Raw genomic sequence first — 26202 nt, forward strand, 5'->3', positions numbered from 1 at the left:
TTAAATTCTAAGAAGTCTTTAATTTCTTCCCTTATGTTTTCCTTGACTAAGTTGTCATTGAGGAGAGCATTGTTAAACTTCCATGTATATGTGTGCTTTCTGTCATTATTGTTGCTATGAAGACCAGTCTTAGTGAATGCTGTTCTTTTAGATTGCATTCTATCTTCCTGTATCTGTAGAGGTCTGTTTTGCAGCCAATTATATGGTCAATTTTGGAGTAAGTTCCATTAGGTGCTGAGAAGAAGGTATATCTTTTTGTTTTAGGATATAATGTTCTATAAGTACCTGTTAAATGCATTTGGTTTATAACTTCTTTTAGTTTCTCTATGTCTCTGTATAATTTCTGTTTCCATGATCAGTCTTGTGATGAGTGTGGGGTGTTTAAATCTCCTACTCTTTTCATGTGATGTTCAATGTGTGTTTTGAGCTATAGTTAGGTTTCATTGATGAATGTAAATGTCCTTGCATTTGACGCATTGATATTTAGGATTGAGAGTTCATCTTGGTGGATTTTTCCTTTGAAGAATATGAAGTGTCCTTCCTGATCTTTTTTAATGACTTTTGGTTCAAAGTCAATTTTGTGTGATGTTAGGAAGGCTACTCAGCTTGTTTCTTCAGGCCATTTGCTTGGAACATTGTTTCTAGCCATTTATCCTGAGGTAGTGTCTGTCTTTGTCACTGAGGTGTGTTTTCTGCATGCAGCAAAATTCCTTAACCCCAGTTTTCCTGATTGTTCTCTGAGCTTGAGGGAGCAGTCCTGACTTCCTAGATTAACAGCTGCCCCTGGTGGTGTGAACCAGTAAAGTCTCATGGATTAGTCAGGTCATCAGACTCTTTATACTCTGAACGTTAAGAAAAATCTTATGAGTAGAGTGTTCAATAACAAGGAAAAGCCATAGATGGAGAAAAGCGTGTTTTCTAAAAAGGTACATGAATAACAACATGTGAAGTAAATTTACTCCTATCTGCTTCCTACACGTGGAGGAGCACAAAAACACAGTTTAATGCACTATTTACTAATTCTGCATTATTTTTCAGAAATTGTGCATCAATGGTTCTACATCTGGATATTTCTCTCAATCTTATGATTTATTGTGTTGTTTCTCAATGCTTTTCTCTATAAAACAGCTTGGCTTTTGAGCAGATGTGCCACACAGCACCTTTGACTCATTACACAGGCATTGAAGACTGACATATCTCTGAATTTGGTGCAAGCCTTTTCTACTGAAATAGTTCCAGTCAGCCAGGGATTCACCAAAAAATCTTGTCTCATACAAACCAAAAAACAAACAAACAAACAAAGAAACAGATAAACAAACAAAAACAAACAGCCCTCCTCTCCCCAAAACAATGTAGCTCTTATTTTACCTTGTTTTTTTGCATATAAGAGAAGATATTCTCCACACATATATACACATGTGATGATTCAAATTACTTACCTATCTTGATGCTATTTATCTTCAGGTAGCATTTAGTAAAACATGCTTAGGGGTCATAATTTCCTAAAGAACACAGTAGTAATTTATCCTTGGAGACATCCTAATATGTAACATATACTAATATAAGTAATATTCACTTCATATTCAGGGAAGTGTTTCCTGAGATAAAATTGTATAACTTATTACCTTATGTAGTTTACCATTTCTCCCCATTTGTCCCATTATTGTAATTTCAGTAACAGATAAAAATTAATGTTAAATAACACAATTATTATTTTGATATTAGAATTACCAACTATCCTCATTTTAGGCTTTATGGCTATGGGAGTCCTATTGTAACAGCTGTTGACTATAGTTTCCTCAGAGTCACAGTAAATACATGGAAGGGAAGAAACTTTCATATTTCTTGAGAGAATTGAGCATAGTGCAGGACTGCAGAACTGCAGGATTGCACAGCATGTTTTAGACTATGACTAACATATTTATCATCCATTTAGGCCCAGACGTTTAGCTCCCAGTCACGAAACGATGCTACAAGTAGAGAAGAGGACATTCTGGAGCAGCTAGAGAGGTACAGTGGAAAGCAATGTGGCAAGGAAATTGAGAGCCCATAAAGGAAATAAGCATTACAAGATGAAGTTGTAGCATTTCTGATAAGAGTCCTTTCTGGTGCCATGGAGAAGTTACTGCCTGAAGTTGTTTGAATTATGGACCTGCATGCTGGGTTGGGGTTCAGCAGTATGCATGCTTTATATGTTCAAGGACCACATGCACAGAAGTAGAAATGGATACTTTTAACCTTATCTTAAAACTTGCTGTGTGGATAATATTGCACAGCCAGAAAAATAATGGTTGCCAAGACATTCACTTGAATAATTTTAGAAAAGTATCTAAATATTTCAGGAGCTCTCTGTTGTGTTTAATTTACCTGTGAGCCTAATTATTTTACATGATGGTTTTCAGTTCGAAACGTGACTTTCTCCAGCTTAAAGTTACAACAGAACGTCAAACAGAAGAATTAGAACAGCCTCAGATGACCTTGGATGGTACAAGTTGGGTAAGTGAGGTATATTCAGAATACCATTTTTCTTTTTCAAGTAGGGCTGTATAGTAATATTTCAGGCACCATGAGAAATATCTCAAGAGCAACAGCAGGCATATTCACTCTGCAAACATATGTGAAAAATTCCAGTGAACACAAATGAATTAATGATTAAATTTCACAATTTCGAAATGATACATTTTACAAATTAGATTTAGCTAATCATTTGTGTGTATTGTCACGTGACTGCCCTAGTGAGTATGGAAGAGAGACAACAATGTGTGGAACTTGGTTCTTTCCTCACACTGTGTGCGTTCCTGGGAATGAACTCTAATGAACAGGCAGGCTTGGTATCAACCACTTTTATCCATGAAGCTATTGTGTCCATGTGACATATGTATACATATACATATATTTTCTTGAATCTCTAATAAATTTAAAACTGATGTTATCTATTTGTGAAACTCACACTTAGGGATGATTTTTTAATTAATTTTTTTGTTTTTTTTATTAAATATATTTCCTTTCTTACATTTCATACCTAATTCTGCTTCCCAGTTTACAGTACATAAGCACCCATTCCCTCCCCTCTCTCACCCCACGGGGTAGTGAACACTATAGAACCCCGTGGTTGCCCCCCATACTCAGCTGCACTGGGGGTCCAAACTTGGCAGGACCAAAGGCTTTTCCTTCCCCTGGTACCCCAACAAATCTATTCTTTGCTAGATATGTAGTTGTAGCCCTGGGTCAGTTCATGTATAGTCTTTGTGTAGTGGTTTTGTCACTGGAAGCTCTTGTTGGTTGGCATTGTTGTTTTTATGTGGTTGCAAGCTTCTTCAACTCTTTCAATACTTCCTCTGACTCCCTCCAAGGGTGCCATATTCTCAGTTCAGCGGTTTCCTGCTTGCATTGACCTCTGTATTGGAGATGCTCTGGATGTGTCTCTCAGGAGAGACCTATGTTCGGTCCCATTCAGCATGGATTTTCTATCTTCATCATTCTTATGTACTTTTGGTTACTGTATACAATTGGGCAACATGTGGGGCAGGCTTTGAAGGGCTGTTCTTTGAGTCACTGTTCTAAACTTTGCTTGCATATCCCTTCCTATGAACTATTTCCCCCCTTTTAAGAAGGAGTGAGAGCATCTGCATTTTGGTCATCCTTCTTGAGCTTCCTATGACCTCTGGATTGCATCTTGGGTAATTCGAGCTTTTTGGCTAATATCCACATATCAATAAGTGCAAGAGAAGTGTGTTTTTCTGTAATTGTGTAAACTCACTCAAGATGATATTTTCTAGTTCCATCCATTTGTCCATGAATTTCATGAAATCATTGTTTTTCATAGGTGAGTAGTACTCCATTTTGTAGATGTACCACATGTTTTGAAACCTTTCCTCTGTTGAAAGGCATCTGGGTTCTTTCCAGCTTCTGGGTTTTATAAATAAGGCTGCTATAAACACAGTGGAGCATGTTTCTTTGTTTATGTTAGAGCATCTTTTGTGTAGATGCCTTAGAGAGATATGTAGCTGGGTCCTCAGGTAGTAGAATATCCAATTTTCTGAGGAACCACCAGACTGAATACAGAGTGGTTGATCCAGTTTGCACTCTCAACAACATTGGAGGAGTCTTCCTTTTCTCCATATCCTCGCTAGCATCTGCTGTCACCTGAGTTTTTGATCTTAGCCATTCTGACATGTCTGAGGTGGAATCTCAGTGTTGATTTGATTTGTATTTCCCTGACGAGGAAGGAAGTTGAACATTTCTTTAGGGGCTTTTTTTGCCATTCAATATTCCTCAGCTGAGAATGTTTTGTTTATCTCTGTACTCCATTTTTAATATGGTTAATTGGCACTCTGATATCTAACTTTTTGAGCTCTTTGTATGTTTTGGATATTAGCCCTCTATCAGATGTAAGATTGGTAAAAGTCATTTCCCAATCTGTTTTTTGCCATTTTGTCCTAATGACAGTGTCTTTTCCTTTGCAAAAGCTTTGCAGTTTTATGAGGTCCTTTTGTTGATTCTTGATCTTAGACCATTAGCCTTTGATGTTTTTTTCAGGAAATTTTCCCTCCTGCCCATGTGTTCCAGACCCTTCCCCACTTTTTCTTCTGTTAGTTTGATGTGGAGGTCCTTTATCTACTTGGACTTAAGCTTTGTACATGGTCATAAAAATGGATTGATTTGCATTCTTCTACAGGCTGACCACCAGTTGAACCAGCACCCTTTGTTGAAAATGTTATCATTTTTCCATTGCATGGTTTTACCTCCTTTATCAAAGACCAGGTGATCATAGCTATGTGGGTTCATTTCTTGGTCTTCAATTCTGTTCCACTGATCTACCTGCCTGTCTCTGTACCAATACCATACACATTTTATAACTGTTAATCTGCAATACAGCTTGAGGTAGGGGATCGTGATTCCCCCAGAAGTTCTTTTATTGTTGAGTATAGTTTTTGCTATCCTGGAGGTTTTTTTTATTCCAAATGAATTTGCATATTGTTCTTTCTATCTCTAATAAGAATAGAGATGGAGATTTGATGGGGATTGCATTTAATCTGTAGATTGCTTTTCGCCAAATGGCCATCTTTACTATATTAATCCTGCCAATACATGAGCATGGAAGATCTTTCCATCTTCTTAGATCTTCCTCAATTTCTTTCTTTGGAGACTAGAGTTCTTGTCATACAGATCTTTCACCTGCCTGTTTAACATTACACCATCTATTTTATACTATTTTGGACTATTGTGAAGGGCGTCATTTCCTTAATTTCTTTCTCAGCCTGTTTATCCTTTGAATAGAGGAAGGTTACTGATTTATTTACCTTAATTTTATATCCGGACACTTGGTAATGCTGAAATTGTTTATTGTGTTAAGTAATTCTCTGGTGGATCTTTGGGTTGCTGAAGTACATCATCATATCGTCTACAAATCGTGATATTTTGTTTTCTTCCTAACCAATTTGTATCCCTTTGACATTCTTTGGACTGATTTTTTGGGCTAGGACTTCGAGTATTATATTGAAGAAGTAGTAAGTGGGAAGTCTTTTTCTAGTCCTTAATTTTAGTGGGATTGCTTCTAGTTTCTCTCCACTTAGTTTGATGTTATCTACTGGTTTGCTGTGTATTGCTTTTACTATGTTTATATATGGACCATGTATTCCTGATCTTTCCGGGGCTTTTATCATGAAGAGGTTTTTAATTTTGTCAAATGCTTTCTCAGCATCTAATGAAATGACCATGTGGTTCTTTGACTTTGCTTATATAGTGGATTACATTGATGGATTTTCGTATATTAAACCATCCTTGTATCCCTGGGATGAAGTCTACTTGATCATGATGAATGATAGTTTTGATGTGATCTTGTTTTCAGTTTCCAAGAATTTTGTTGAATATTTTTGTGTCAATACCCTAATGAAAATTGGTCTGAAGTTCTCTTTCTTTGTTGGGTCATTGTGTGGTTTTGGCATAAGAGTACTTGTGGCTTCATAGAAGAAATTTGGTAGTGCTCCATCTGTTTCTATTTTGTGGATTAGTTTGGACAGTGTTGGTATGAGGTCTTCTATGAAGGTCGGATATAATTGTGTACTGATCCCACCTGGACCTGGGCTCTTTTTGTTTGGGAGACTTTTAATAACAACTTCTATTTCTTTAGGAGTTATGGGGTTATTTAGATGGTTTATTTCTTCCTGATTTATCTTTGGTACCTGGCATCTGTGTAGGAAATTGTCCATTTCCTGCAGATTTTCCTGTTTTGTTGAATATAATGTTTTGTAGTAGGACCTGACAAATTTTTTAATATCTTCAGATACTGTTGTTATGTCTCCCTTTTCATTTCTCATTTTGTTAATTTTGATACACTCTCTGTGACCTCTGTTTAGTCTGGCTAAGGCTTTATCTATTTGTTGATTTTCTAAAAGAACCAGCTCCTGGTTTTTTGGATTCCTTACATATTCTTTTTCATTTCTACTTGGTGATTTCAGCGCTGAGTTTGATTATTTCCTGCCTTCTACTATTCTTGGATTTATATTTCTTTTAGTTCTAGAGTTTTAGGTGTGCTGTCAACCTGCTAAAGTAGGAACTGTACATTTTTTGGAGGCACTCAGAGTTATGATTTTTTTCCTCTTAGCACTGCTTTCATTGTGTTCCATAAGTTTGGGAATGTTGTATATTCACACTCATTAATTTCTATGAAGTCTTTAATTTCTTTCTTATGTTTTCCTTGACCAAGTTGACATTGAGGAAAGCATTGTTAAACTTCTATGCATACATGGGCTTTCTGTTATTATTGTTATGAAGACCAGTCTTAGTGCATGCTGTTCTTTAGGATGCATGGGATTATTTCTATCTTTCTGTATCTGTTGAGGCCTGTTCTGTGGCCTAGTATATGGTCCATTTTGCAGTAGCTTCCATTAGGTGCTGAAAAGAAGGTATATCCTTTTGTTTTAGGCTGGAATGTTCTATAAATATCTGTTAAATGTATTTGGATTATAACTTCTCTTACTTTCTCTATGTCTCTACAAATTTCTGTTCCCATGATCTGTCTAGTGATGAGTGTGGGGTGTTTAAATCTCCTACTATTTTCATATGATGTTCAATGTGTGCTTTGAGCTATAGTTATGTTTCATTGATGAATGTAAATGCCCTTGCATTTGGATCATTGATATTTAGGAATGAGAGTTCATCTTGGTGGACTTTTCCTTTGTTGAATATCAAGTGTCCTTCCTGATCTTTTTTAATGAGTTTTGGTTGAAAGTCAATTTTTGTTTGATGTTAGAATGGATACTCCAGCTTGTTTCTTCAGGCTGTTTACTTGGAATATTGTTTTCCAGCCATTTATCCCGAGGTAGTGTCTGTCTTTTACACCGAGGTGTGTTTCTTGCATGTAGCAAAATTCCTTAACCCCAGTTTTCCTGATTGTTCTCCCACTGAGGAGCAGTCCTGACTTCCTAGATTAACAGCTGCCCCTGGTGGTGTGAACCAGTAAAGTCTCATGGATTAGTCAGATCATCAGACTCTTTATACTCTGAACGTTAATAGAAATCCTATGAGTATAGTGTTCAATGACAAGGAAAAGCAATAGATGGAAAAAAGCATGTTTTCTAACAATGTACGTGAATAACAACATGTGAAGTAACCTTATTCCTATCTGCTAAGAGTGGATGAGCACAAAAACACATTTTAATGCACTATTTACTAATTTGGCCTTATTTTTCAGCAATTGTGCATCAATGGTTCTACATCTGGATATTTCTCTCAATCTTATGACTTATTGTGTTTTTTCTTAATGCTTTTCTCTATAAAACAGCTTAGCTTTTGAGCAGATGTGCTGACACAACCCTTTTAAATCATTACACAGGCATTGAAGACTGACAGATCTCTGAATTTGGTACAAGCCTTGTCTACTGAAATAGTTCCAGTCAGTCAGGGATTCACCAAAAAATCTTGTCTCAAACAAACCAAAAAACAAACAAACAAAGAAACAGATAAACAAACAAAAATAAACAGCCCTCCCATCCCCAAAACAATGTAGCACTTATTTTACCTTGGTTTTTTGCATATAAGAGAAGATATTCTCAACACGTAGAAACACATGTAATGAGACAAATCAATTACCTATCTTGATGTTATTTATCTTCAAATAGCATTTAGTAAAACATGCTTAGGGGTCATAATTTCCTAAGGAACACAGTAGTAATTTATTGTTGGAGACATCGTAACATGTAACATATATTAATATAAGTAATATTCACTTCATATTCAGCGAAGTGTTTCTTGAGATATAATCGTATAAATTATTACCTCATGTAGTTTACCATTTCTCCCTCTTTGGCCCATTATTACAGTAACATTCAGTAACAGATAAAAGTTAATTGTTAAAAAGCACAATTTATTTTGATATTAGAATTGCCAGTTATCCTCATTTTAGGCTTTATATCTATGAGAGTCCTATTGTAACAGTTGTTGACTACAGTTTCCACAGAGTCATAGTAAATAAATGGAAGGGAAGAAACTTTCATATTTCCTGAGATAATTGAGCATAGTGCAGGACTGCAGAACTGCAGGATTGCACAGCATGTTTTGGACTATGACTAACATATTGATCTTCCATTTAGGCCCAGACATTTAGCTCCCAGTCACAAAAAGATGCTGCAAGTAGAGAAGAGGACATGCTGGAGCAGCTAGAGAGGTACAGTGGAAAGCAATGTGGCAAGGAAATTGAGAACCCATAAAGGAAATAAGCATTACAAGATGAAGTGGTAGCATTTCTGATAAGAGTCCTTTCTGGTGCCATGGAGAAGTTCCTGCTGAAGTTGTTTGAATTATGTAACCGCATGCTGGGTTGGGGTTCAGCAGTATGCGTGCTTATGTGTTCAAGGACCACATGCACAGAAGTAGAAATGCATACTTTTACTTATCTCAAAACTTGCTGTGTGGATAATATTGCACAGCCAGAAAACATGGTTACCACTTGAGTAATTTTAGAAAAGAAGCTAAATATTTCAGGAGCTCTCTGTTGTGTTTAATTTATCTGTGAGCCTAATTATTTTACAATATGGTTTTCAGTTCGAAACATGACTTTGTGCAGCTAAAAGGTACCACAGAACGTCAAACAGAAGAATCAGAACAGCCTCAGATGACCTTGGGTGGTACAAGTTGGGTAAGTGAGTTGTATTCAGAACACCATTTTTCTTTTTCAAGTAGGGTTGTATAGTAATATTTCAGGCATCATGAGAAATATCTCAAGAGCAACAGCAGGCATTTTAACTCTGCAAACATATTGCAGAACTCCAGTGAACACAAATGAAACAATGACTAATTTTCACAGTTACGAAATGGTATATTTTACCAATAAGATTTAGCTAATCATTTGTGTGTATTGTCATGTGACTGCCCTAGTGACAATGGAAGAGAGACAACAACTTGTGGAACTTGGTTCTTTCCTCACACTGTGTGTCTTCCTGGGAATGAACTGTAATCAACTGGGAGGCTTGGTGTCAACCACTTTTATCCATGAAGCTATCTTGTCTGTCTGACATATACATACATATACATATATTTTGTTGGTCGTCTAATAACCTTAACACTGATCTTATCTATCTGTGAAACTCACCCATAGGGATAACTTTTTAATTAGTTTTTTTGTTTTTATTTTTTATTAGATATACTCCTTTACTTACATTTCAGACTTTAATCTGCTTCCCAAGTTTCCTGTCCATAAGCACCATTCCCTCCCCTCCCTTCACCCCCACTGGGTAGTGAACACTATAGACTCTCTCTTATTGCTCCCGCTCCATACTCCGCTGCACTGTGAGTTCAACCTTGGCAGTACTAAGAGTTTCCCCCTCACTGGTGCCCCATAAGTATATTCTTTGCTAAATATGCAGTTGGAGCCCTGGGCCATTCGATGTATAGTCTTTGTGTAGTGGTTTAGTCACTGGAACCTCTGGTTGGTTGGCATTGTTGTTTTTATGTGGTTGCAAGCTTCTTCAACTCTCTCAATACTTCCTCTGACTCCCCCCAAGGGTTCCATATTCTCAGTTCAGTGGATTTTGCTAGCATTGACCTCTGTATTGGACATGCTCTGGATGTGCCTCTCAGGAGAAACCTGTATTCATTACATTTCAGCATGCATTTTCTAGCTTCATCATTCTTATGTAGTTTTGGTTACTGTATATAATTGGGCCATATGTAGGGCAGGTTTTGAAGGGCCATTCTTTGAGTCATTACTCTAAACTTTGCTTGCATATCCTTCCTATGGATTATTTCCCCCCTTTTAAGAAGGAGTTGGAGCATCTGCATTTTGGTCATCCTTCTTCTTGAGCTTCCTGTGGCCTGTGGATTGCATCTTGGGTAATTCGAGCTTTTTGACTAATATCCACTTATCAGTGAGTGTAAGAGAAATCTGTTTTTCTGTGATTGTGTAAACTCCTCAGGATGATATTTTCTTTTCTTTTTCTTTTTTTAGTTTTTTTTTATTAATTTGAATATATCTTATATACATTTAGTGTTATTCCCTTTCCCGGATGGGCAAATCCCCCTCCCCTCCCCTTCCTTATGGGTGTTTCCCCACCTCCCCCAACAGTCTAGTTCACTGGGGGTTCAGTGTTAGCAGGACCCAGGGCTTCTCCTTCCACTGGTGAAGGATATTCATTGTTTTCGAGGGTCAGTCCATGTATAGTCTTTAGGTAGTGGCTTAGTCCCTGGAAGCTCTGGTTCTTGGTATTGTTGTACATATGGGGTCTTGAGCCCCTTCAAGCTCTTCCAGTTCTTTCTCTGATTCCTTCAACGGGGGTCCTATTCTCATTTCATTGGTTTGCTGCTGGCATTCACCTCTGTATTTGCTGTATTCTGGCTGTGTCTCTCAGGAGGATGATATTTTCTAGTTCCATCCATTTGTATGAATGAAGTCATTGTTTTCATAGCTGAGTAGTACTCATTTTGTAGATTTACCACATTTTTAAAAATCCATTCCTCTGTTGAAAGGCATCTGGGTTCTTTTCCAGCTTTGCTGCTATGAATACAGTGGAGCATGTGTCTTTTGTGTTAGAGCCCTTTTGTAGATGACCAAGAGAGATATATAGCTTGGTCCTCAGGTAGTGGAATATCCAATTTTCTGACGAACCTCCAGACTGAATTTCAGAATGCTTGAACCAGTTTGCAGTCTCACCAACATTGGAGGAGTTCCTCTTTCTCCATATCATTGCCAGCATCTGCTGTAACTGGAGTTTTTGTACTTAGTCATTCTGACTGGTGTGAGGAGGAATCTCAGGTTTGATTTGATTTGCATTTCAATGATGAGCAAGGAAGTTGAACATTTCTTTAGGTGCTTTTTTTGGCCATTCAATATTCCTCAGCTTATTTTATTCTCAGAATATTTTGTTTATCTCTGTAGTCTATTTTTTAATATGGATATTTGCTCTCTGGAGCCTAAGTTCTTGAGTTCTTGTATATTTTGGATATTAGCCCTTTATCAGATGTAAGATTGGTAAAAGATCTTTTTCCCAGTTTGTTGTTTGCCATTTTGTCCTAATGACAGTGTCTTTTGCTTTGCAAAAGCTTTGCAGTTTTATGAGGTCCCTTTTGTTCATTCTTGATCTTAGAGCATGAGCCATTGTTTTTTTCAGGAAAATTTCTCCAGTGCCTATGGGTTCAAGAGTCTTCCCCATTTTTCTTCTATTAGTTTGAGGGTATCTGGTTTGATGTGGAGGACCATTTTCTACCTGGACTTAAGCTTTGTACATGGTCATAAAAATCTATTGATTTGCATTCTTCTACATGCTGACCACCAGTTGAACCAGCACCTTTTGTTGAAAATGCTATCATTTTTCAATTGCATGGTTTTATCTCCTTTGTCAAAGATCAGGTGATCATAGCTATGTGGGTTCATTTCTGGGTCTTCAATTCTGTTCCACTGATCTACCTGCCTGTCTCTGTACCAATACCATACACATGTTATAACTGTTGCTCTGTAATATAGCTTGAGGTAGGAGATCGTGATTCCCCCAGAAGTTCTTTCATTGTTGAGTATAGCTTTTGCTATCCTGGGTTTTTTGTTATTCCAAATGAATTAGCAAATTGCTCTTTCAATCTCTACAAAGAATCGAGAGGGAGTTTTGATGGGGATTGCATTTAATCTGTAGATTGCTTATGGCAAAATGGACAACTTTACTATATTAATCCTGCCAATTCATGAGCATGGAAGATCTCTCCATCTTCTGAGATCTTCCTCAATTTCTTTCTTAAGAGACTTGAAGTTCTTGTCATACACATCTTTCACCTGCCTGTTTAGCATCACACCATCTATTTTATACTATTTTGGACTATTGTGAAGGGTGTCATTTCCTTAATTTCTTTCTCAGCCTGTTTATCCTTTGAGTAGAGGAAGGCTACTGATTTGTTTAACTTAATTTTATATCCGGACACTTGGTAATGCTGAAATTGTTTATTGTGTTAAGTAGTTCTCTGGTGGAACTTTTGGGGTTGCTGAAGTACACCATCATATCATCTGCAAATAGTGGTATTTTGTTTTCTTCCTTTCCAGTTTGTATCTCTTTGACCTCCTTTGGCTATCTCAGTGCTCTGGCTAGGACTTCGAATACTACATTGAAGAAGTAGTAAGTGGGAAGTCTTTTTCTAGTCCTTAATTTTAGTGGGATTGCTTCTAGTTTCCCTCCATTTAGTTTGATGTTATCTACTGGTTTGCTGTGTTTTGCTTTCAGTATGTTTGGATATGGACCATGTATTCCTGATCTTTCCAGGACTTTTATCATGAAGAGGTTTTTAATTTTGTCAAATGCTTTCTCAGCATCTAATGAAATGACCATGTGGTTCTTATCTTTGACTTTGTTTATATAGTGGATTATATTGATTGATTTTTGTATATTAAACCATCTCTGCATCCCTGGAATGAAACCTACTTTAAAATGATGAATGATTGTTGTGAAGTATTCTTGATTTCGGGTTCCACGAATTTTGTTGAATATTTTTGTGTCAATACCCTAACGGAAATTGGTCTGAAGTTCTCTTTCTTTTTTGGGTCATTGTGTGATTTTGGCATAAGAGTACTTGTGGCTTCATAGAAGGAATTTGGTAGTGCTCCATCTGTTTCTATTTTGTAGAATAGTTTGGACAGTATTGGTATGAAGTCTTCTATGAAGGTCTGATAGAATTCTGCACTGATCCCATGTGGACCTGGGCTCTTTTCGTTTGGGAGACTTTTAATAACTTCTTCTATTTCTTTAGGCATTATGGGGTTATTTAGCTGGTTTATTTCTTCCTGATTTAACTTTGGTACCTGCTATCTGTGTAGAAAATTGTGCATTTTCTCCAGATTTTCCCGTTTTGTTGAATATAATGTTTTATAGTAGGATCTGATGATTTTTTTAATTTCTTCAGATTCTGTTGTTATGTCTCCCTTTTCATTTTTGATTTGTTAATTTTGATACATTCTTTGTGAGCTCTCTTTAGTCTGGCTAAGGCTTTATCTATTTGTTGATTTTGTCAAAGAACCAGCTCCTGGTTTTGTTGATTCCTTACATAGTCTTTTTCATTTCTACTTGGTTGATTTCAGCGCTGAGTTTGATTATTTGCTGCCTTCTATTCGTCTTGGGTTTATTTCTTTTAGTTCTAGAGCTTTTAGGTGTGCTGTCAAGGTTTTGACATCTGCTCTCTTCTGTTTCTTTTTGCAAGGTCTCAGAGCTATGAGGTTTCCTCTTAGTACCGCTTTCATTTTGTTCCATAAGTGTGGCAATATTTTATATTCATATTCATTAAATTCTAAGAAGTCATCAATATCTTTCTTTATGTTTTCCTTGACCAAGTTGTCATTGAGGAGAGCATTGTAAAACTTCAATGTATATGTGGGCTTTCTCTCATTATTGTTGTTATGAAGACCAGTCTTAGTGCATGCTGTTCTTTTAGGATGCATGGGATCATTTATATCATCCTGTATGTGTTGAGGCCTGTTTTGCGGCCAATTATATAGTCAATGTTGATGTAGGTGCTGAGAAGAAGGTATATCCTTTTGTTTTAGGCTGGAATGTTCTATAAATATCTGTTAAATGCATTTGGTTTATAACTTCTGTAGTTTCTCTATGTCTCTGTATTATTTCTGTTTCTATGATCTGTCTAGTGATGAGCGTGGGGTGTTTAAATCTCCTACTATTTTCATGTGATATGCAATGTGTGCTTTGAGCTTTAGCAAGGTTTCTTTGATAAATGTAAATGCCCTTGCATTTGGAGCATTGATATTTAGGATTGAGAGTTCATCTTGGTGGATTTTTCCTTTGATGAATATGAATTTTCTTCCTGATCTTTTTTAATGACTTTTGGTTGAAAGTCAATTTTGTTTGATGTTAGGACGGCTACTGAGGCTTGTTTCTTCAGGGCATTTGCTTGGAAGGTTATTTTCCAGCCACTTATCCTGAGATAGTGTCTGTCTTTGTCACGGAGGTGTGTTTTGTGCATGCAGGAAAATTCCTTAACCCCATTTTCCTGATTGCTCTCTGAGCTTGAGGGAGCAGTCCTGACTTCGTAGATTAACAGCTACCCCTGGTGGTGTGAACCAGTAAAGTCTCATGGATTAGTCAGATCATCAGACTCTTTATATTCTGAACGTTAAGAAAAATCCTATGAGTACAATATTCAAAAACAAGGAAAAGCCATCGATGGAAAAAAGCATGTTTTCTAAAATGTACATAAATAACAATATGTGAAGTAAACTTACTCCTATCTGCTACACATGGAGGAGCACAAAAAAAATTTTTTTAATGCAGAATTTACTAATTTGGCCTTGTTTTTCAGAAATTGGGCATCAATGGTTCTAAATCTGAATATTTCTCTCAATATTATGACTTATCCTGTCGTTTCTCAATGCTTTTCTCTTTAAAACAGCTTAGCTTTTGAGCAGATATGCTGACACAGCCTTTTTGACTCATTACACAAGCATTGAAGAGGGACAGATCTCAGAATTTGCGGCAAGCGACATCTACAGAAATAATTCTTGTCACCCAGGGATTCACCTAAAAATCTTGTCTCAAACAAACCAAAAAAAAAGCAAACAAACAGATAAACAACAACAACAACAACAAAAAACCAAACAGCCCTCCTGTCCCCAAAATAATGTCGCACTTATTTTATCTTGGTTTTTTGCATATAAGAGAAGATATTTTCCACACATAGATACAAATGTGATGAGACAAATTACTTACATATCTTGATGTTATTTATCTTCAAATAGCATTTAGTAAAACATGCTTAGGGGTCATAATTTCCTAAAGAACACAGTAGTAATTTATTCTTCGAGACATCCTAATATGTAACATATACTAATATAAGTCATATTCACTTCATATTCAGTGAAGTATTTCCTGAGACATAATTGTATAAATTATTATCTTATGTAGTTTACTATTTCTCCTCATTTGGCCCATTATTGCAATTTCAATAATAGATAAAATTTAATTGTTAAAAAGCACAATTTATTTTGATATTACAATTGCCAGCTTTCCTCATTTTAGGCTTTATAACAATGAGAATCCTGTTGTAATGGCTGTTGACTACAGTTTCCACAGAGTCATAATAAATACATGGAAGGGAAGAAACTTTCATATTTCCTGAGAAAATTGAACATAGTGTAGGACTGCAGAACTGCAGGATTGCACAGCATGTTTTGGACTATGACTGACATATTTATCTTTCACCTAGGCCCAGACATTTAGATCCCAGTCACAAGCAGATGCTGCAAGTAGAGAAGAGGACATGCTGGAGCAGCTAGAGAGGTACAGTGGAAAGCAATATGGCAAGGCAATTGAGATCCCATAAAGGAAATGAACAGTATAAGATGAAGTTGTAGCATTTCTGATAAGAGTCCTTTCTGGTGCCATGGAGAAGTTCCTGCCTGAAGTTGTTTGAATTATGGACCTGCATGCTGGGTTGGGGTTCAGCAGTATGCGTGCTTATGTGTTCAAGGACCACATGCACAGAAGTAGAAATGCATACTTTTAACCTTATCTCAAAACTTGCTGTGTGGATAACATTGCAGAGCCAGAAAAATGATGGTTACCAAGCCATTCGCTTGAATAATTTTAGAAAAGTATCTAAATATTTCAGGAGCTCTCTGTTGTGTTTAATTTATCTGTGAGCCTAATTATTTTACAATATGATTTTCAGATCGAAACGTGACTTTCCGCAGCTAAAAGTTACAAAAGAATGTCAAACAGAAGAATTAGAACAGCCTCAGATGACCTTGGATGGTACAAGTAGGGTAAGTGAGTTGTATTCAGAATTCCCCTTTTCTTTTTCAAGTAGGGCTGTATAGTAATATTTCAGGTACCATGAGAAATATCTCAGGAGAAACAGCAGGCATATTCACTCTGCAAACATATTTGCAAAACTCCAGTGAACACAAATGAAACAATGAATAAATTTCACAATTTTGAAATGATATATTTAATACAAATTAGATTTAGCTAATCATTTGTGTGTATTGTCACGTGACTGCCCTAGTGAGTATAGAAGAGAGACAACAACTTGTGGAAATTGGTTCTTTCCTCACACTGTGTGCGTTCTTGGGAATGAACTGTAATCAACAGGTAGGCTTGGTGTCAACCACCTATACCCATGGAACTATCTTGTCCATCTGAAATATACATACATATACATATATTTTGTTGAACTGGTAATAACTTTAAAACTGATATTATCTATTTGTGAAACTCACCCATAGGGATAATTTTTTAATTATTTTTTTTGTTTTTATATTTTTATTAGATACATTTCTTTACTTACCTTTAAACCTTATTCTGCTTCCCAGTTTCCTGTCCATAACCACCCACCCCTACCCTTCCTCACCCGCACTGGGTAGTGAACACTATAGACTCCCCTTATTGCCCCCCTTACATACTCTGCTGCATTGGAGATCCAACCTTGGCAGGACCAAGGGCTTCCCCTTACCCTGGTACACCAACAAGTCTATTCTTTGCTAGATATGCAGTTGCAGTCCTTGGTCAGTCCAGGTATAGTCTTTGTGTAGTGGTTTAGTCATTGTTGTTTTTATGTGGTTGCAAGCTTCTTCAACTCTTTCAATACTTCGTCAGACTCTACACAAGGGCACCATATTCTCAGTTCCGAGGACTGCTGCTAGCATTGACCTCTGTATTGGACATGCTCTGGATGAGTCTCATGGGAGACCTTTATTTGGTCCCTTTCAGCATGCATTTTGTAGCTTCATCATTCTTATGTAGTTTTGGTGGCTGTATATAATTGGACCACATGTGGGGCAGGCTTTGAAGGGCTGTTCTTTGAGTCACTGCTCTAAACTTTGCTTACATATCCCTTCCTATGGATTATTTCCCACCTTTTAAGAAGGAGTAGGAGTATCCGCATTTTGGTCATCATTTTCTTGAGTCTCTTGTGGCCTGTGGATTGCATCTTGGGTAATTCGAGCTTTTTGGCTAATATCCACTTATCAGTGAGTGTAAGAGAAATCTGTTTTTCTGTGATTGTGTAAACTCACTCAGGATGATATTTTCTTTTCTTTTCTTTTTTTTAGTTTTTTTTTTATTAACTTGAATATATCTTATATACATTTCGAGTGTTATTCCCTTTCCCGGTTTCTGGGCAAATATCCCCCTCCCCCCTCCCCTTCCTTATGGGTGTCCCCTCCCCTCCCCCCACCCTCCCCCCAACAGTCTAGTTCACTGGGGGTTCAGTGTTAGCAGGACCCAGGGCTTCTCCTTCCACTGGTGCTCTTACTAGGATATTCATTGCTACCTATGAGGTCAGAGTCGAGGGTCAGTCCATGTATAGTCTTTAGGTAGTGGCTTAGTCCCTGGAAGCTCTGGTTGCTTGGTATTGTTGTACATATGGGGTCTTGAGCCCCTTCAAGCTCTTCCAGTTCTTTCTCTGATTCCTTCAACGGGGGTCCTATTCTCAGTTCAGTGGTTTGCTGCTGGCATTCACCTCTGTATTTGCTGTATTCTGGCTGTGTCTCTCAGGAGGATGATATTTTCTAGTTCCATCCATTTGTCCATGAATTTCATGAAGTCATTGTTTTTCATAGCTGAGTAGTACTCCATTTTGTAGATTTACCACATTTTTAAAAATCCATTCCTCTGTTGAAAGGCATCTGGGTTCTTTCCAGCTTCTGGCTGCTATGAATACAGTGGAGCATGTGTCTTTGCTGTATGTTAGAGCCCCTTTGTGTAGATGACCAAGAGAGATATATAGCTGGGTCCTCAGGTAGTGGAATATCCAATTTTCTGACGAACCTCCAGACTGAATTTCAGAATGCTTGAACCAGATTGCAGTCTCACCAACATTGGAGGAGTATTCCTCTTTCTCCATATCATTGCCAGCATCTGCTGTAACCTGAGTTTTTGTACTTAGTCATTCTGACTGGTGTGAGGAGGAATCACAGGTTTGATTTGATTTGCATTTCCCTGATGAGCAAGGAAGTTGAACACTTCTTTAGGTGCTTTTTGGCCATTCAATATTCCTCAGCTTATTTTATTCCTCAGAATATTTTGTTTATCTCTGTAGTCTATTTTTAATATGGATATTTGGCTCTCTGGAGCCTAAGTTCTTGAGTTCTTTGTATATTTTGGATATTAGCCCTTTATCAGATGTAAGATTGGTAAAGATCTTTTCCCAGTTTGTTGTTTGCCATTTTGTCCTAATGACAGTGTCTTTTGCTTTGCAAAAGCTTTGCAGTTTTATGAGGTCCCTTTTGTTCATTCTTGATCTTAGAGCATGAGCCATTGTTGTTTTGTCCAGGAAATTTTCCCCAGTGCTCATGTGTTCAAGACTCTTCCCCATTTTTCTTCTATTAGTTTGATGTGGAGGTCCTTTATCTACTTGGACTTAAGCTTTGTACATGGTGATAAAAATGGATTGATTTGCATTCTTCTGCATGCTGACCACCAGTTGAACCAGCACCTTTTGTTGAAAATGCTATCATTTTTCCATTGCATGGTTTTTATCTCCTTTGTCAAAGATCAGGTGGTCATAGCTATGTGGGTTCATTTCTGGGTCTTCAATTCTGTTCCACTGATCTACCTGCCTGTCTCTGTACCAATACCATACACATTTTGTAAGTGTTGCTCTGCAGTACAGCTTGAGGTAGGGGATCGTGATTCCCCCAGAAGTTCTTTTATTGTTGAGTATAGTTTTTGCTGTCCTGGGTTTTTTGTTATTCCAAATGAATTTGCAAATTGGTCTTTCTATCTCTAAGAAGAATCGAGATGGAGATTTGATGGGGATTGCATTTAATCTGTAGGTTGCTTTTGGCAAAATGGTCATCTTTACTATATTAATCTTGCCAATTCTAGAGCATGGAAGATCTTTCCATCTTCTGAGATCTTCCTCAATTTCTTTCTTCAGAGACTTGAAGTTCTTGTCATACACATCTTTCACCTGCCTGTTTAACATTACACCATCTATTTTATACTATGTTGGACTATTGTGAAGGGTGTCATTTCCTTAATTTCTTTCTCAGCCTGTTTATCCTTTGAGTAGAGGAAGGCTACTGATTTGTTTAACTTAATTTTATATCCGGACACTGGGTAGTGCTGAAATTGTTTATTGTGTTAAGTAGTTCTCTGGTGGATCTTTGGGTTTGGTGAAGTACACCATTATATCATCTGCAAATAGTGATATTTTGTTTTCTTCCTTTCCAATTTGTATCCCATTGACCTCCTTTTCCTCTCTGATTGCTCTGTCTAGGACTTCGAGTACTATATTGAAGAAGTTGTGAGTGGGAAGTATTTTCTAGTCCCTAATTTTAGTGGGATTGCTTCCAGTTTCTCTCCATTTAGTTTAATGTTATCTACTGGTTTGCTGTGTATTTCTTTTACTATGTTTAAATATGGACCTTATATTCCTGATCTTTCCAGGGCTTTTATCATGAAGAGGTTTTTAATTTTGTCAAATGCCTTCTCAGCATCTAATGAAATGACCATGTGTTTCTTATATTTGACCTTGTTTATATAGTGGATTACATTGATGGATTTTCGTATATTAAACCATCCCTGTATTCCTGGGATGAAGCCTACTTGATCATGATGAATGACTGTTTTGATGTGTTTGCATTTTCGGTTTCCAAGAATTTTGTTGAATATTTTTGTCTCAATATTCTTAAGGGAAATTTGTCTGAAGTTCTCTTTGTTTGTTCGGTCTTTGTGTGGTTTTGGCATAAGAGTACTTGTGCCTTCATAGAAGGAATTTGGTAGTGCTCCATCTGTTTCTATTTTGTAGAATAATTTGGACAGTATTTGTATGAAGTCTTCTATGAAGGTCTGATAGAATTCTGCACTGTTCCCATCTGGACCTGGGCTCTTTTTGTTTGGGAGACTTTTAATAACTGCTTCTATTTCTTTAGAAGTTATGGGGTTGTTTAGCTGGTTTATTTCTTCCTGATTTAACTTTGGTACCTGCTATCTGGGTAGAAAATTGTCCAGTTCCTCAAGATTTTCCCGTTTTGTTGAATATAGGGTTTTGTACTAGGATCTGATGATTTTTTTAATTTCTTCAGATTCTGTTGTTATGTCTCCCTTTTCATTTCCAATTTTGTTAATTTCAATATACTCTCTGTGACCTCTGTTTAGTCTAGCTAAGGCTTTATCTATTTGTTGATTTTGTCAAATAACCAGCTCCTGGTTTTTTTTGACTCCTTGTATAGTCTTTTTCATTTCTACTTGGTTGCTTTCAGCGCTGAGTTTGTTTATTTGCTGCCTTCTACTAGTCTTGGGTTTATTTCTTTTAGTTCTAGAGCTTTTAGGTGTGCTGTCAAGGTTTTGACATCTGCTCTCTCCTGTTTCTTTTTGCAGGGTCTCGGAGCTATGAGTTTTCCTCTTAGTACCACTTTCATTGTGTTCCATAAGTTTGGAATGTTGTACCTTCATATTCATTAAGTTGTAAGAATTCTTTAATTTCTTTCTTTATGTTTTCCTTGACCAAGTTTTCTTTGAGGAGAGTATTGTTAAACTTCAATGTATATGTGGGCTTTCTCTCATTATTGTTGTTATGATGACCAGTCTTATTGCATGCTGTTCTTTTAGGATGCATGGGATCACTTCTATCTTCCTGTATATGTTGAGGACTGTTTTACAGCCAATTATATGGTCAATTTTGGAGTAGGTTCCATTAGGTGCTGAGAAGAAGGTCTATCCTTTTGTTTTAGGATGGAATGTTCTATAAATATCTGTTAAATGCATTTGGTTTATAACTTCTGTTAGTTTCTCTATATCTGTATAATTTATGGTTCCATGATCTGTCTAGTGATGAGCATCGGATGTTTAAATGTACTATTTTCATGTGATGTACAATGTGTGTTTTGAGCTTTAGTAAGGTTTCTTTGATGAATATAAAGGCCCTTGCATTTGGAGCATTGATATTTAGGATTGAGAGTTTATCTTGGTGGATTTTTCCTTTGATGAATATGAAGTGTCCTTCCTGATATTTTTTAATGACTTTGGGTTGAAAGTCAATTTTCTTTGATGTTACGATGGCTACTCCAGCTTGTTTCTTTAGGCCATTTGCTTGGAAAGTTGTTTTCTAGCCATTTATCCTGAGGTAGTGTCTGTCTTTGTCCCTGAGGTGTGTTTCCTGCATGCAGCAAAATTCCTTAACCCTAGTTTTCCTGATTGTTCTCTGAGCTTGAGGGAGCAGTCCTGACTTCCTAGATTAACAGCTACCCCTGATGGTGTGAACTAGTAAAGTCTCATTTATTATTATCCCGATCAACAGAGTATTTATATTCTGTATGTATATCCTATGAGAACAGTATTCAATTACAAGGAAAATTCATAGATGGAAAAAAGCACGTTTTCCAAAAAGGTACATGAATAATAACATATGAAGTAAACTTACTCCTATCTGCTACACGTGGAGGAGCAACAAACCATGGTTTAATGGAGCATTTACTAATTTGGTCTTATTTTTCAGAAATTGTAAAACAATGGTTCTACATCTGGATATTTCTCTCAATAGCATGACTTATTGTGTTTTTTCCCAATGGTTTTCTCTGTAACACAGCTTAGCATTTGAACAGATGTGCTGATGCAGCCTTTGACTCATTACACTGGCATTGAAGACTGACAGATCTTTGAATTTGGGGCAAGCCTCGTCTACAGAAATAGTTCCATTCAGCCAGGGATTCACCAAAAAATCTTGTCTCAAACAAACCAAAAAACAAACAGATAAACAGATAAAAAAACAAAAACAAACAGCCTTCCTATCCCCAAAATAATGTAGCACTTATTTTACCTTGGTATTTTGCATATAAGAGAAGATATTCTCCACACGTAGATACACATGTCATGAGACAAATTACTTACCTATCTTGATGTTATGTATCTTCAAATAGCATTTAGTAAAACATACTTAGTGGTCATAATTTACTAAAGAACACAGTAGTAATTTATTCTTGGAGACATCTTAATATGTAACATATATATACTAAGAGAAGTCATATATACTTCATAGTCAGTGAAGTGTTTCCTGAGATATAATCTTATAAAATATTACCTTATGTAGTTTATCATTTCTCCCCATTTGGCTCACTATTGTAATTTCAGTAACAGATAAAATTTAATGGTTAAAAAGCACAATTTATTTTGATATCAGAATTACCAGCTATCCTCATTTTAGGCTTTATGATTATGAGAGACCTATTGTAACAGCTGTTGACTACAGTTTCCACAGAGTCACAGTAAATACATGGAAGGGAAGAAACTTTCATATTTCCTGAGAGAATTGAGCATAGTGCAGGACTGCAGAACTGCAGGATTGCACAACATGTTTTGGACTATGACTAACATATTGATCTTCCATTTATGCCCAGACGTTTAGCGCCCAGTCACGAAAAGATGCTGCAAGTAGAGAAGAGGACATGCTGGAGCAGCTAGAGAGGTACAGTGGAAAGCAATATGGCAAGGAAATTGAATGCCCATAAAGGAAATAAGCAATACAAGATGAAGTCATAGCATTTCTGATAAGAGTCCTTTCTGGTGCCATTGAGAAGTTCCTGCTGAAGTTGTTTGAATTATGGACCTGCATACTGGGTTGGGGTTCAGCAGTATGCATGCTTCATATGTTCAAGGACCACATGCACAAAAGTAGAAATGCATACTTTTAACCTTATTTCAAAACTTGCTGTGTGGATAACATTGCACAGACAGAAAAATGATGGTTACCAAGCCATTCACTTGAATAATTTTAGAAAAGTATCTAAATATTTCAGGAGCTCTCTGTTGTGTTTAATTTATCTGTGAGCCTAATTATTTTACAATATGGTTTTCAGATTGAAACGTGACTTTCTCCAGCTTAAAGTTACAACAGAATGTCAAATAGAAGAATTAAAACAGCCTCAGATGACCTTGGGTGGTACAAGTTGGGTAAGTGAGTTGTATTCTGAATACCATTTTTCTTTTTCAAGTAGGGCTGTATAGTAATATTTCAGGCACCATGATAAATATCTCAAGACCAACGGCAGGCATATTAACTCTGTAAACATATGTGCAGCACTCCAGTGAGCACAAATGAAAGAATGAATAAATTTCACAATTTTGAAATACTTTTTACAAATTAGATTTAGCTAATCATTTGTGTGTATTGTCACATGACTGCCCTAATAACAATGGAAGAGAGACAACAACTTATGGAATTTGGTTCTTTCCTCACACTGTCTGTGTTCCTGGGAATGACCTCTGATCAATAGGGAGGCTTGGTGTCAACCACCTACACCCATGAAGCTATCTTGTCTGTCTGAAATATACATACATATACATATCTTTTGTTGAATCTCTAATAATTTAACAGTGATGTTATCTATTTGTGAACCTCCCCCATAGGGATGATTTTTTAATTAATTTTTTTGTTTTATTTTTTTATTAGATATATTTCTTTACATACATTTCAAACCTTATTCTGCTTCCCAGTTTCCTGTCCATAAGCACCCATTCCCTCCCCTCCCTCATCCCCACCAAGTAGTGAATACTAAGGACCACCCTTATTGCCCCCCATATATACTCTGCTGCACTGGTGGTCCAACCTTGGCAGGACCAGGGGCTTCCCCTTCCCTTGATGCCCCAACAAGTCTCTTCTTTGCTAGATATGCACTTGGAGCCCTGAGTCAGTCCATGTATAGTCTTTGTGTAGTGGTTTAGTCACTGGAAGCCCTGGTTGTTTGGCATTGTTGTTTTATGTATTTGCAAGCTTCTTCAACTCTTTCACTATTTCCTCTGACTCCCCCCAAGGGATCCATATTCTCAGTTCAGTGGTTTCCTGCTAGCATTGACCTCTGTATTGGACATGCTCTGGATGTGTCTCATGGGAGACCTATATTTGGTCCCTTCCAGCATGCATTGTCTATGTTCATCAATCTTATGTAGTTTTGGTAGCTGTATATAATTGGGCACATGTGTGGCAGGCTTTGAAGGGCTGTTCTTTGAGTCACTGCTCTATACTTTTCTTGCATATCCCTTCCAATGGATTATTTCCCCCCTTTTAAGAAGGAGTGGGGGCATCCTCATTTGGTCATCCTTCTTCTTGAGCCTCCTATGGCCTGTGGATTGCATCTTAGGTAATTCTAGCTTTTTGGCTAATATCCACTTATCAATGAGTGCAAGAGAAGTGTGTTTCTCTGTGATTGTGTAAACTCACTCAGGATGATATTTTCTAGTTCCATCCATTTGCCTATGAATTTCATGAAGTCATTGATTTTCATAGTTGAGTAGTACTCCACTGTGTAGATGTTCCACATTTTTGGAATCCATTCCTCTGTTGAAAGGCATCTGGTTTCTTTCCAGCTTCTGGCTATTATAAATAAGGCTGCTATGTACACACTTGAGCATGTGTATTTGTTGTATGTTAGATCATCTTTTGTGTAAATGCCCAAGAGAGATATATAGCTGGGTCCTCAGGTAGTGGAATATCCAATTTTCTGACGAACCTCCAGATTGATTCCCAGAGTGGTTAAACAAGTTTGCAGTCTCTCGAATATTAGAGGAGTTTTCCTCTTTCTCCACATCCTCACCAGCCTCTGTTGTCACCTGAGTTTTTGATCTTAGCCATTCTGACTGGTCTGAGGAGGAATCACAGGTTTGATTTGATTTGCATTTCCCTGATGAGGAAGGAAGTTGAACATTTCTTTAAGTGCTTTTTGGCCATTCGATATTCCTCAGATGAGAATGTTTTGTGTATCTCTGTTCTCCATTTTTAAAATGGTTATTTGGCTCTCTGAAGTCTAACTTCTTGAGTTCTTTGTAGATTTTAGATATTAGCCCTCTATCAGTTGTAACATTGGTAAAGATCTTTTCCCAATCTGTTGTTTGCCATTTTGTCCTAATGACAATATCTTTTGCTTGGCAGAGGCTTTGCAGTTTTATGAGGTCCCTTTTGTTGATTCTTGACCATAGAGCATGAGCCATTATTGTTTTGTTTAGGAAATCTTCCGCTGTGCCCATGTGTTCAAGACTCTTCCCCACTTTTTCTTCTATTAGTTTGATGTGGAGATCTTTATCTACCTGTACTTAAGCTTTGTACATGGTCATAAAACTGGATTGATTTGCATTCTTCTACATGCTGACCACCAGTTGAACCAGCACCCTTTTGTTGAAAATGCTATCATTTTTCCATTGCATGGTTTTATCTCCTTTGTCAAAGATCAGGTGATCATAGCTATGTGGGTTCATTTCTGGGTCTTCAATTCTGTTCCACTGATCTACCTGACTATCTCTGTACCAATACCATACACATTTTATAACTGTTGCTCTACAATACATCTTGAGGTAGGGGATCGTGATTTCCCCAAGAAATTCTTTCATTGTTGATTAGAGTTTTTACTATCCTGCGTTTTTTGTTATTCCAAATGAATTTGCAAATTGTTCTTTCTATCTGTACGAAGAATCAAGTTGGAGTTTTGATGGGGATTGCATTTAATTGGTAGATTGCTTTTGGCAAAATGGCCATCTTTATTATATTAATCCTGCCAATTCATGAGCATGGAAAATCTTTCCATCTTCTGAGATCTTCCTCAATTTCTTTCTTCAGAGACTTGAAGCTCTTGTCATACACATCTTTCACCTGCCTGTTTAAAGTCACACCAATCTATTTTATACTATTTTGAATTTTGTGAAGGGTATCATTTCCTTAATTTCTTTCTCAGCCTGTTTATCTTTTGAGTAGAGGAAGGCTACTGATTTTTTAAGTTAAATTTATTTC

General features: G+C 37.0%; 1 protein-coding gene across 1 annotated transcript in view; it reads left to right on the forward strand.

Annotated features, from left to right (window-relative positions):
• Positions 1-26202, forward strand: part of LOC116883975 (ankyrin repeat domain-containing protein 26-like) — a 199246-nt gene that overhangs the window by 75623 nt on the left and 97421 nt on the right. Inside the window, exons 22-29 of the mRNA XM_032885209.1 lie at positions 1937-2010; positions 2403-2496; positions 8595-8668; positions 9046-9139; positions 15688-15761; positions 16153-16246; positions 22823-22890; positions 23282-23375. Coding sequence (XP_032741100.1) covers positions 1937-2010; positions 2403-2496; positions 8595-8668; positions 9046-9139; positions 15688-15761; positions 16153-16246; positions 22823-22890; positions 23282-23375 — 666 coding nt within the window. The remainder of the gene's footprint in view (positions 1-1936; positions 2011-2402; positions 2497-8594; positions 8669-9045; positions 9140-15687; positions 15762-16152; positions 16247-22822; positions 22891-23281; positions 23376-26202) is intronic.

The sequence above is a fragment of the Rattus rattus genome, chromosome 14, assembly GCF_011064425.1.
Source record: "Rattus rattus isolate New Zealand chromosome 14, Rrattus_CSIRO_v1, whole genome shotgun sequence".
NCBI classification, from domain to species: Eukaryota; Metazoa; Chordata; class Mammalia; order Rodentia; family Muridae; genus Rattus; species Rattus rattus.